At 30.0% G+C, this 12,592-nt stretch overlaps 1 protein-coding gene across 1 annotated transcript; it reads right to left on the bottom strand.

Annotated features, from left to right (window-relative positions):
- Window positions 1-755: 755 nt before the first annotated feature.
- mRpL27 (mitochondrial ribosomal protein L27) lies at window positions 756-11,589 on the bottom strand. The gene is made up of 3 exons (XM_067273459.1): window positions 11,541-11,589; window positions 8,587-8,777; window positions 756-980 (listed from the first exon to the last, which is right to left on the bottom strand). The coding sequence occupies exons 1-3, from the start codon at window positions 11,587-11,589 to the stop codon at window positions 777-779; spliced, it is 444 nt and encodes a 147-aa protein (XP_067129560.1). The 3' UTR covers window positions 756-776.
- Between the last annotated feature and the right edge of the window lie 1,003 nt (window positions 11,590-12,592).

Below are 12,592 nucleotides of genomic sequence, written 5' to 3'. Positions count from 1 at the left end.
CTCGTACAAAAGCATATGCAAGAGAGACTTCTTATTTAGCAAATGTTATATAAATAAATTATTATATTGTTTTCTTTTTGACAGTGCACATCCCAAAAATTTAGTAATTATCTAATAGGGATATTGTTTGGGACATGGTGATTATTTGTTCATTAAAGCATTACTACTTGTAAAATTAAAGAAAAAATTCATAAATGTTGCTAATCAATACGATTTTTAGTCAAGTTTTTCGAAGTAACCTAGCATTTTTTGATATCAAAAGCATTTGCTCTTTCCAAACAAATTTAATATCGAAATTTTAGTGTTAGTGTTTTCGTTACAAATTATTAAAAATATATTTTATTAAATATTTATAATAGTATTTTATTTTTCAAAAATTAAAAAAAAATTTCAATCACTGCAAATAAGTTATCTTGAATTTTCTAACTTTAATAGAAAGTGATACTAATTTGGGACATGTTTTGGTTTTTCCATTCAAATTTTCATTGAGTTATAAAAAAAAACAAATACTTGGAGAATTTTTGAAATTTAATAATTATTTAAATGAAAAATATTTTTGTTAGTGTATATTGTCATCTATTACTTTAGATAATTTACATTAATTTTTTAAAATCTTTATTTAGAATATTGCTAAAAAATTATAATATTTTAGTTTATAAAGCTAAATTCTGTAAGTTTTATATAATGTTACGAATTTGTTTAGTTTCAGCCACTAACAATTTAATTGGCATTTTATAAAACATGAATTCATGCAGTTAACTTATGTACAGATTTATTTAAATTAAATCAACTAAATGAAATTTCTTTTTTTCTTCTTCAGGTATAACATGAAAGAATGATTTATAAATTGCTGGAGCTTTGTTATTTCCATAAAGAGTATTAACCCAAACATTTTCCCATCTTGGGTTTATTTTCTCTGTGCTAGTTATCGCTTTACCGTCAACTTCTGCAACCAAAGTACGATCTACACTTATGCGAACCTAAAATAAAAGGTTTTAATTAAAAAAAACAAATTAAATTTATTTATAACAATGTTAAGTAACATGATGATGAAAAAAAAACATAATGAATTATCATTTAAGCCTATGTACAAAATCTATTATTATTACATCATTCAATGTATATTTATATAGCTATACACAACAAACTAAGTCGAATTATCTAATAGCCAAACATCCGTACACCAGGTCATTTCTTGACAAGTGTTAGTTTCTTTCAGATCTATGAGTATAGATAGTCAAATACTACATTTAACATTCTAATGAGTGCAGAATACAATTGTCAAAATTCAAATAACCTTAAGTACATGATGTTGCTTCTATTTCATAATTTGAAAAGAAAATTTTTACCAAATTCATTATGAAAGTACTTCATATTCTTCCTAAACTTTTGGGTACTTTTCTGTTAACAGGATGCCAGCCAATATGGTAAGATTCAAACTCTGAATAATGGGTTTTGCACCATCCTCAGAATTGCTGACCATTTGCAAGATATTCACCTCCAAAGATTAGTTTTTAACATGTATCAGTATACTGTTTATTCTACATGCTTTGTATGTAATCGTGTGCTTTAGTGCTTGCTATTAGCACCCAGGTGGGGGGTGAGCCTCATACCCTGTAAAACTATATACAGTGATACCTCGGTTTTTGTCAATAATCTGTCTGAAAACAATCTGCGAAATCCAAAACCAACAAAAACCGAGGGAATTATTTCCGTATGAATCAATGTTAATCCAATTAATTCATTCTAGACACTCCCAAAATACATACCAAAAACACATTTTATAGAGAATAAATATAATGGTTAATACTAAAAACAATAAGAACTTAATATAAAATGAATATAAAAGACTAATGTAAAGAATAAATGAACATTAACATGGCATTTGAAGGGCTGCTGACTTCGGAAACTTTCTTTGGTCCCATAATGGAGCTAAAAGGAAAGGAAAGCAATGGAATTATTTGGCTAGACATGTAGGTAATGCCAGAGTTTTAAGTAAAAGAAAACCAGAGTTTTAAGACAGGGGTATATTCTATACCTTTAAAGGATCGTCGGCTTAATTCAGATCTGGTATACGTTGGTGCAACTATGAGACATTTAAAGCAGAGGCTTAAGGAGCATAGATACTCCATTAATAAGAGCTTGGATACTACCGTGCTAGCAGCTTTCGCTAAACATCATGATGTTGACGTGCATTGGGACAAAGCGTCTATCATTAAGGCCACGACCAACAAACAAATGCTGAAACATCTAGAAAAACTGGAAATCTACAAAGCCCACGTTAACACTGGTTGTATTAACCATAGGGACGCAGATGGTTTATCCACTGCTTGGAAATCGTTTTATCGAAGTTTTTTCTTGCAATAGACAGGTCTTTGCAGCAATATTTTGTTATTTTATTTTATTTTTATTTTTATTCTCACTACGATATTTTGCGCATGCGCAATTTGTTATTTTCTTATTCACAACGGCATTTTTACTTTGGAATTAATTTGAATTTTAAATATTTGTATTGCTTGGGTTCTATTTTTCTGCATTCTTTTGTTTTTTGAGTTTGTTTTAACTGATGAAGGCTGTTTAAAACAGTCGAAAATGTTATTATTAAGTAATTTTATTGCTGGAAATATTAAGGTTTTTTGTTTTTAATAGTATCCTAAAAAACACTAATTGTAAACATTGTATACATGTGTTGGCTGTGAGATACGTCTACCAGATTATATGGTTTACAGAGACGGATTCACATTGTGATACCATACAGCAGGGGTGGCCAACTTTTGTGTACATAGGATCTACTTTTTATTTTAAAAATGTGTTGCGATTGACTTGTTGTCATAGGCATAGTCTAAGTGTGAAATACACACTATGTTTATACACTGTGTTTCAGTACGAGGTGCACTGCTTATGAGTCGAGTCATAGCTGCATGCATACTGTTGCGTTCAGTTACAAATATAATACATTAGTCAAGACATTGCGAGCGATTGACCAAAATTGGCTTGGCAATCGACCGGTCGATTGCAGTCGACTTGTTGGCCACTGCTGCCATACAGCAAGCCGATTATATACTGAAAAATACATTTAAAATGTGAATAAAACAAAATATAATTTTCCACTGAATGAAGAAGACAGTTCATATTTGACTTACACTTAACTAGACAATTGAATAATCTGTTACAATATTCTAACTGGAAATCAAATCAAGTTGAATGGATATTTTTAAGGTTTTTTTTTAACAAAACAAACTCAGAAAAAAGTTTCTGATCAGAATGGCCATAAATCCAAAATTTCTGAGTAAATCTGAATTATGAACACAGTCCCTTCACTCAAAATATTCCCTTTACATCAAACACATTTTATTGTTTTTTTTTTCCAAGAGAAGAAAAAAATTGAGTTGGTAGGGAAAAAGTTTTAGTTATGTTCTTTTAGCCATAAAACAAAATTTCATAGTTGCCAACGATGATCTACGAAACAAAAATTTTGAGTCCTGGTATCTAATATAAATTTATCGTAATAGCATAATTATGTATATAGTTCACTGGCAATTAAAATTTGTGATTCATCTTTATATTCAACTATGAAGAATAGATTTTCAATGCAAACGTGAAAAATTTAAAAGATACAAATTACAATTATTTGTTGATAAATACACACTTATAGCAATAAAATTTTGTATGACAATATATAATTCGGCTGCAATTTGAACAAACTGTAGACCTATAAATTTCCACTGTCTGTTTCAGATCTGTCCATATGTCTGTTTGTCCTTCCTTAATCTCAAGAATGGAGTTAGATGTAGTGAAACCTGCTAATATGACCACCTGCTTAAGTTGACCACTCTGAACTGGTTCCTTAAAAATAATACATTTTACAATGGAGATATTTCTGCATACAGTGACCACCTGTCTATTGTGACCATTGATCACTTTGGTCATGTCCCAAGGTAAGAAGTCATCTTGGAATAAAGTGACCATAAAAAAACAAAACTATTTTAAAGAATATAATTCAATTTGTAGCAATCAAATTGCAAATATAAAATATTTGAAACAATCATACTTTGTAGATAAGGGGTTTAAATTAAATTTCCTATAATCTTTTGAATTCTTTATTTTACAAATACGTCTCACTAACCTTGTATAGCTTTGCAGGTAATACTTGGAACGTATCACTAATGTTTTCGGCCCATTTCTAGGGTCTTCTTCAGGTGCATAGAAGCATTGGAGACTGGAACATTTAAAAATCAGAATCAAACCAGAAAAATTTGTAGAACACCTGAAGAAGACCCTAAAAATGGGCTGAAAACGTTAGTGATACATTCTAAGTATTAATTGCAAAGCTATACAAGGTTAGTGAGACATATTTGTATTATTGCTTTGCTCATTGGATAGATTTGATTCTTTATTTTAGAAGCTTGAGTAAAGAAATGGCAGTTTGAAAAATTTAAAATAATCTGTAGCATAAATTGTAGCACTAGCAACATGCAAGCACTCTGCAATTTTTAGCAGCAGTGTTGGATGCAAATTTAAAAACTTCTTTTAAGATAAAGATTATGTTGGGTTACTATTGAGGTTTCCTTTGTCAGTGCTTCATATTTTGGCTTTTTCTAGTAAACTGATCTAGCTTCATGTGTTCTTTGCTAACTTAACTTTCTTTGTGTGGATTTTTAATTCAAAGGTGAGATTCATTTTCATCTTTATTTTTTCAATAACTCACTCATTGACCCCAATTAACCTTTAGAATGGCAAAGAAAGGATATAAAAAGTTAAATCTTCAGCAGAAGTGCAAACTGATCCACTTTTTGGAAAGTCATAGTGAGAGTCAGTGAGGGGGGAATATTTTATAATTGCTAGTTGTAACTTTGTAATTATTTTAATTAAAAATAGCAGAAAAGATCTTGTAATATTGAATTCAGTCCAACAAAAAGTATGGGTAAAACAACAAAAACTAATGCTGAATTGCACAGGAGTAGAGTAAGTACATGAGTTTGGATCCTAGACATTTAAAAAAAAGAATGGAAAAAATTCTTTATTGTAATATATGCTACAAACTGCTTCCTGCTAAAAAAATCATTTTCAAGTGTCTCAGCTTGTTAAAATGTCCTTACAACAGTGCAACATAAAACATCAAAATGAGTCAAAACAGCAACAGATCACAGGTAAGTTCTAGTTGCACTGAAACTAACTTTAGTACACTCTATTTAAAATTTATTTTGTATACTAGTACTTTCTATATATTAACAGGACTTATTATACTGGAAATTATGGATGCAGATATTTAGTCTTACAGATCAAAAATAATGTTCTTTATTTAGTTCACCTGAACACATACACTTTAAACATGTGTTTCAGACTTGTTCGTCCCTCCTCAGCAGGCCTTTAAATGACACTTTCTACAATTAACAATAAAAACATTTCTTGGTACAATTGTAACTAAAATTAGTTAAAAACACAAACATTTCCCGACAATAAATTTAAAAATTCTTACAATTTTTGTATTTTCGATCTTCTCTACATTTCCACTTAAACTCACGATCCACAGCAACCATACAATTTTACACATTCCTAATTTTTATACATTAAAATCAGTTTAAAACAATAAATTTAATTATTATCTAAAATATTATTGTTTCAATTAACTTACTATTTTTTGTTTATTCGTTTCTACTTAATTTCTATTTTAATATGTTCCACTCATTCCTTTATACCTCTTCTTCCCCCCTTTTTATAATGCTTAACCATGATTGGTGGATCTCTCTACCATTGTTGTTATTCATTTTATTAGTTTGCCTAATTATATTTAAATGCTCATACAGTTGTCTTTTATAATTTTTTTTTTCTTTTTTCCTGATTTTTACCGTCTGCATCCATAATTTCCAGTATAATAAGCCCTGTTAATATATAGAAAGTACTAGTATACAAAATAAATTTTAAATAGAGTTAAAAAGGACACAAAGGCATAATAATTAAATTAACTTTAGTACAGTTCACGATATCACTTGGGAACAAGCATTACTATCAACTTTAACACTAAATTTATAATTAGTTGGCATTTGCTCATTTTGTAAAAAGCTATAAATAAAAATATATGAATACTTTAGCCCAATGATGTAACATAGGACAAGAGAAACTAGTTAACTCAGTCATCCTCAAACATCTTGTAAACAATTGTATATATAGAAATAATTGATTAAATAGCATAGAAAGTTATGAAATTTTTTTTGTAATTGACTTGACTGCATACCTCCTACATGATACATTATTCTAATATATTTCAAATTCAGAACTTAAGAACATCACTTTTTTATGGACTTATCATACGGGAAACATTGGAGACAACAAGAATGAATTTAGACTTTATTGATATTAGGTACAAGAAAATACATTTTGGGTGTCATACCTCTCATCAGTTCTCTTTAGTATCTGCATACCCCTCACCAGATAAGAATTGATGAAGGGTATGACACCCAAAATGTATTTTCTTGTAACTAATATCAATAAAGTCTAAATTCATTCTTGTTGCCTCCAACATTTCCTGTATGATAAGTCTGTAAATAGTGATACTCTGAGCTTTGAAACCGAAATTGAAATGAAATAAATAATTTTTTAATTTAAAATATATGCTCGCCACCTCAAATTAGTATTTTCTTGCCCCTGTACATCATACTTTCCCATTAGCAATACAGTCATGCAGGTCATCTATCTATCTATGGCCGCGACTCCACTAGCGCAAAAACGGCTGTAAAACCCCTCGCCATAAAAGCTTTTAATCACATGACCAAGATATTTTACGCCTGAGCAGGTCATAAAACCAACATAAAAGCGAGTTGAGCAGTGTTCAACTTTCAATGCGAATACGGCCGTAAAACAGTACCATCCACCAATCAGAATTCAGTGATATCTAGGTCATTGTGACGTGCGAAAATGGCGGAAAACGAGCTTTTGTGTATGTTCTCTCATGGCTACTTGGAAAGAACTAGAATAGATCCGGAAAGACTTATCGAAGACATTGGAAAGTATTCATATATCTACGACAAGAGGTATCCCAATTATAATAATGGATGCCTAAAACATGAGATATGACAGCCAAAGGAAAATCCTTCATTTAGAGGAGTATATAATAAAAAAGCTAAAACTTATATTATGTGCTGTATATTATCTTAGTAATACAATAATAAAAGTTAATATATGAAAGTAAAGGTGTCATTTTTACTACATTTGTAATTATAGTATAGAAAAAACTCGTAGAATATAATCATTGTCCTTATATTGATATATCACGTATACAACCGTAATAGTACCATCGCCGTAAAAAGCTTTGCTAGCCAGACCTCCACCGTAATCTGAACGCAAATGCAAATATAGGTCACGTGATTAAAATCTTTTACGGCGAGGAGTTTTATGGCTGTTTTTGCGCTAGTGGAGTCACGACCTATCTCCTTTCCAGGGAAAATTTTTGAATTGAAATAACACGATTTCCAGTTTGCACCAAAAGTTTGTATATAGTTGATCAGGGTCTCCTGCCCCTAATCTTTCTGCATCCGGTCTCAGCTTTCATCTATCTAACTCTATTCTCGAGATTAAGGAAAGACAGACAGATGACAGTGGGAATTTATAGGTCTATAATTTTTTCAAATTGCAGCCCAACAAAAAGCTAGAATAACAACTATATTCTAATATGTGTTCTGTGATTTCATAATTTTCAAATCCCTTGTGTCATCTATTGTCACATGTTTATTCCCTCCCATCTAAAAAGTGTGATGTAATAGACATTAATAAGATTTTCCAGTAGACAGAAATATTATATATATACATTTTAAGTTATGAATTTTATAATTGGCATTTTTAACATGCATATAACAGTGCATATAAGTTAGAAGGCATGTATTGCATGTCTTATATGCACATGTATTACAAATTTAAATGCACATAAATCCAGCCCTTAGTAATATAGTGATAACTAATTGAAACTTTAATTACAATAAGTGAAGTTTTAAAAGTGTATTTTAACTTGTATTTTTTGGAACATGCTAATTTTGATGACATTAAACAATATCCATCATTGAAATAAGCAGATTCTATGGTATTAATAAAAATTATAATATTATATATATTTAATATAGTACACATGTACTGTACATGTGATGTATACATATACAATGAAACATTCCTATGACATGCACACAGCCTACAGCAGTTTTCAAAGTTAACAATCCACAGACCACTTAAACTAAATCACAGATGAACTGCAGACCATCACTTTTTTACCCTGCAAATATTATCTTACATATGATAGATTATATACCAAAATATTTTGTCTATTCAGTAACCTAACATAAGAGATATATGATACATGAAAATGTTCTTTTCTCTGGCTAAACAGTATAGAATTGCATTTTGAAAAATTGACTAGTTCAGTCTGAGGTCACATGGTGTATGCATGGAGCTTGTGGCACCTGATGGATGCTTATGATGCCAGTGGTTCATGGATCATACTTTGAAAACTACTGACCTACAAGATTTATTATCATAAAAATATTATTATAATATTAAGAATTCATGATATCATTTAACAAAAGGAAAATAAATACTTACATTAAGTCCAGGATGAAATGAAAGTGATAACTGTCTAACTAAAATCATTCCTTTTCTGACAGTTTCTCCAGGTTGAACTTTAATTTCGCATCTTTTACCTACAATGTTATCATATCGTCTTGGTTTCCTTTCACCAATTTGAAGTCCTGATTCTGTACTACATTTCTTAGTTAGAATCACTAACAATGGATCTATAATTTAAATAATAATATTTAAATATATTCTAAATGTGGATATAGATTTTTTTTTTTAAAGATTTACATTATTTAGAAATAATCAAAATATTACATTAATTTTAAATTAATTGTACAGCAGTGTACATTTCAAAATGTAAATTTAAATTATATTATTTAATTTTATACACAGTCTTGAAATTTGGCAAAAAAATAAAATTGTGTGGTCACATCTTAAAAATAAAAACAATTTTAATAGAAGACATTAATTTCCATTTAATTTAACTACTTATGGCCTTTTTCGAGTCTTAAGGAACTCAAAGAAGCCTAACTCATTAAAAAACATTGTCAAATATTAAGTTCAATATGCACTAATTATTTTATATTGATAGTTCTGATTTTTTAATAATTCAGTTTTAAACTGAATGTTATAATTCTACAAAATGTAATAAGTTATTATTTTGCTTAATCTCTGTAAGGATACAGGTAGACTTACATGTGACAAATCTCACACAAGTGACTTCCATTTAGGTTTATACTACTAGCAATAATTGCTGTGATTGTCTGTCTAAAATATCACATGAGTTCTGCCTTTCCCAAGTACTTGCAAAATTATTTACTCTCTCAGCAGCATAGACTTATGACAGTTTTATTAGTCAAGTGTTGATCCCATTTTTTCACTATAATACATGTCATGGCACCGGTGTTCATATTGCAACAGCATTGTTAGTTCTAAGGGACAATTACAATAAAAAAAAAGGAGAGAAATCAAGTTTATTGGTTTTATGTTCAATAAATTTTAATGTGGCTAAATATGGCCAAGTGGACATAAAAACTTCATTTGTCCTAGAATTCATTTTTCTTTATCTCAATTTTTCATTTTTTCAATAAATGGCTCCTTAAATTGTGTAATTTTCATGAAATTACATTATCAGTATTAAATCTTGTTGTAATATATTTCAACATTACTTGTTTTATACGTTGATTTATATAACTTATAGAATGCTCATCCCACAATAACAGGTTTTCTTCATACAAAGATGATAAAATTTTTATTTTTGCATCACTCCATGACTTTTTGTCTTCTGACATGTTAAACTCTCCCTATTTAACTTGCAAATATCAAAAGAGTTTAACTAGAAGTTTTTGAAGTCACACTATATTTATGAAATTGAGACATTATCTCTGGAGAGCCGTAACTTAAAAGTAATGCCATTTCAAAAAACTGCCAAAGAAGGCCTCGGAATGCAAGCAAAGAAAATGAAAATGGCCTCTCGTAACAAAATTCCAAAATCATCAGTTGGATAAAATATAAAAATCAAAGTACTGGACGTAAACTGAGCAAAGATGGGTGCAAAATCAATAATACCCGTAGTCATAAATATGGTATTGAGGACGATGAATTTTATCATTTGGCACTAAGATTGGAAAATTGAAGTCATTATACACTTAGAAGCAATTTACATTGTGCAAAGAAAATTTTATTAGCATTGAATAAGTTAGTAATTTTATTAGCATAGAAGAAGTTCAACAAAAAAATGTTGCAAATCGTCATCTTTCTCGTGCAATTTGAAATATCATAACAGTCAACCTTATTGCAACGAGTAAATTTTCTCTATTATCATATGAATTATTCATATAAATTTGTTTAAAACTATAAAAACTACAACATAGTGTTTATTATAGCCAGGGCTCGACACGTAGGAGTATTTGCTTGTCAGCAGTCACTAAATTTGTCAACCTGGAGACTAAAAACTACACCCACACAATATATTTTTAATAAAAATTAAAAATATATTGTGAAAACACAATTTTTTTAAATGTTTTGTTTTCTTAGTATGATACTTATGTTAACTAATAAACATTATCTTCTAACCTTGGCATTTTAAAAAAATTTAAAACATTGTAGAATACACAATATATTTATGTCATTATTAAAAATTACCCAAGCCGACCAGTAAAACCAGATGGTACTTCTTGGTAAAAGCCCGAAACATGGGCATTTTATTGCAGATTTCAAACTTTTACCACTCAATATCAATAAATGTCCAGATTTACCAAACTTTGGACTTCTACAGTAACATATAGTAAATATATGTAGGAATAATGATAGAAATAGAAGTAACAATAATCTTCCAGTGCTTAGCTAAATCTTTCAACTGTCTTATGGATAGAACTAGATGTTCTGACATTTGTAACGTCTTTTGTCCTTTTCACGACATAACCATCATCTTCCCTCACTTGTCTCCCTCTCACATTTTGCCACGTCTCCCTGCAACCCCTTGTTTATTGTTTTAACAGTTTAGAAATGTCACTTGTCTAAACCCCATATATATATATATATATATATATATATAAACCATTTTTGTTTGTCTATGAATTTTCCTTCTTCATATTTTTATAATTTATTAAACACATTTAATAGTAGTAATATCACAGTCGCGTTCGGTGTCATTAGACATAGTTTGCATTTATTAACTATTGTATGCATAATATAAGATTTCATCTGTCTCGACGGTATAAATACAATAAAGAATGAAAGCAACGTCGATCTTTCAAGTTGATAGATTTTGCTTACAGGAGCAAAACGTGGCTAATCTAAACTAACTGGAAGAAATGAAAGGTAAACTTTATAATAGAATATATCATTAAGGATTCTCCAAAATTTCAACCTTAGCACAGCACGGCACCGATTTTATCTGGCAGAGATGAAATCTTGCCACAAATTTTATATATAAACTAAGATTTATAGAAATAAACGTTTAAAATTAAAATATTTACATTTATAACGAACCACGAGTTTTCCATTACATGTGTTTATCAGCGCCATGACGACTTCGACTGCACTGCCCTCTCACTCGAAGTAATAATAAGAGGTTGATGAATTTACAGAAATAATATTTATTATTTATCTATAATTTTAATATGTCAAATAGATATTTACAATTACAGAAATTAAAAAAAAATTTTTAGTGTTTTACTCTTTCCGCCCTTTAGGTATTAAGATTTTCTTACAAGCCGCGGCCAGATTTGGCCAGATGGTCGAGTGGTCAAGATGGCAGCCTACTGCTCTGGGAAACCCGGGATCGAATCCGGACAGACCCCTTAACGCCCATTGATTGTCTGAATCTGCAAAACAGATTTTGTAACATTAATTTTATCGTTGTTATTGTTTTATTTTTTTATACCTATACTTTTCGAAATAAACTTGTTTCTACGAAAATGAGTTTTTGTTTTTTTGCGGCCCACATAAACCTTGTTTATTTGGCCCGTGTTAGCCTCCGGTTGTTACAGATTTGCACTTTAATTCGAGTCTAAAAATAAATATTTTTGTTAAAATCTGCCATAATTATTGATTTTTACAGTACAGAGAATTAATCGAGTGTTTCTAATATCTTAAAAAATCTGTAAATTTAACACGTTTTGATGTAAATATCGTAGTTACTTATTTCAATTATTAATCAAACTTATAATACTGGTTTAAATATAGTTTCGCCATTTAATATAGATTCGCTATCTAATAGAATCGATTTTATCTACATTTGCAGTTCAAAAAAAGAACAATAGGCAAACTATCCTTGGAAAGTAATTTGCGAATTTCTTTCATTTTTGACTCTTTCGATTCCGAACCTTCCGACAGAAAATTCAACATAAACTGTCTGATCGACAGCGATAATAATCCATAGATATAATAACTGGTTGGCCGAGGTGGTTAAGGCCTCAGACAATTGCTTTGGAATCGATTCCAGGCAAGCAACTTCCCAGGAATATTTATGGGTATTCTGTGCCGGATGCGTCGGGCCCCTTTCTCACCATTATGTGGGCGTGGCTGA

Source organism: Centruroides vittatus, unplaced genomic scaffold (assembly GCF_030686945.1).
Source record: "Centruroides vittatus isolate TY-2023 unplaced genomic scaffold, ASM3068694v2 contig_481, whole genome shotgun sequence".
NCBI classification, from domain to species: Eukaryota; Metazoa; Arthropoda; class Arachnida; order Scorpiones; family Buthidae; genus Centruroides; species Centruroides vittatus.
This window is presented reverse-complemented; position numbering and strand designations above follow the sequence as displayed.

What these genes read in the sequence shown, in the direction of transcription:
- mRpL27 (XM_067273459.1), bottom strand. Translation starts at nt 11,589, where the DNA reads ATGGCGCTGATAAACACATGTAATGGAAAACTCGTGGTTCGTTATAAA. An exon ending in ACTCGTGGTTCGTTATAAAT is followed by an intron (nt 8,778 to 11,540) that starts GTAAATATTTTA and finishes TTTAAATTATAG; the next exon opens with ATCCATTGTTAGTGATTCTA. An exon ending in CATTTCATCCTGGACTTAAT is followed by an intron (nt 981 to 8,586) that starts GTAAGTATTTAT and finishes CTTTTATTTTAG; the next exon opens with GTTCGCATAAGTGTAGATCG.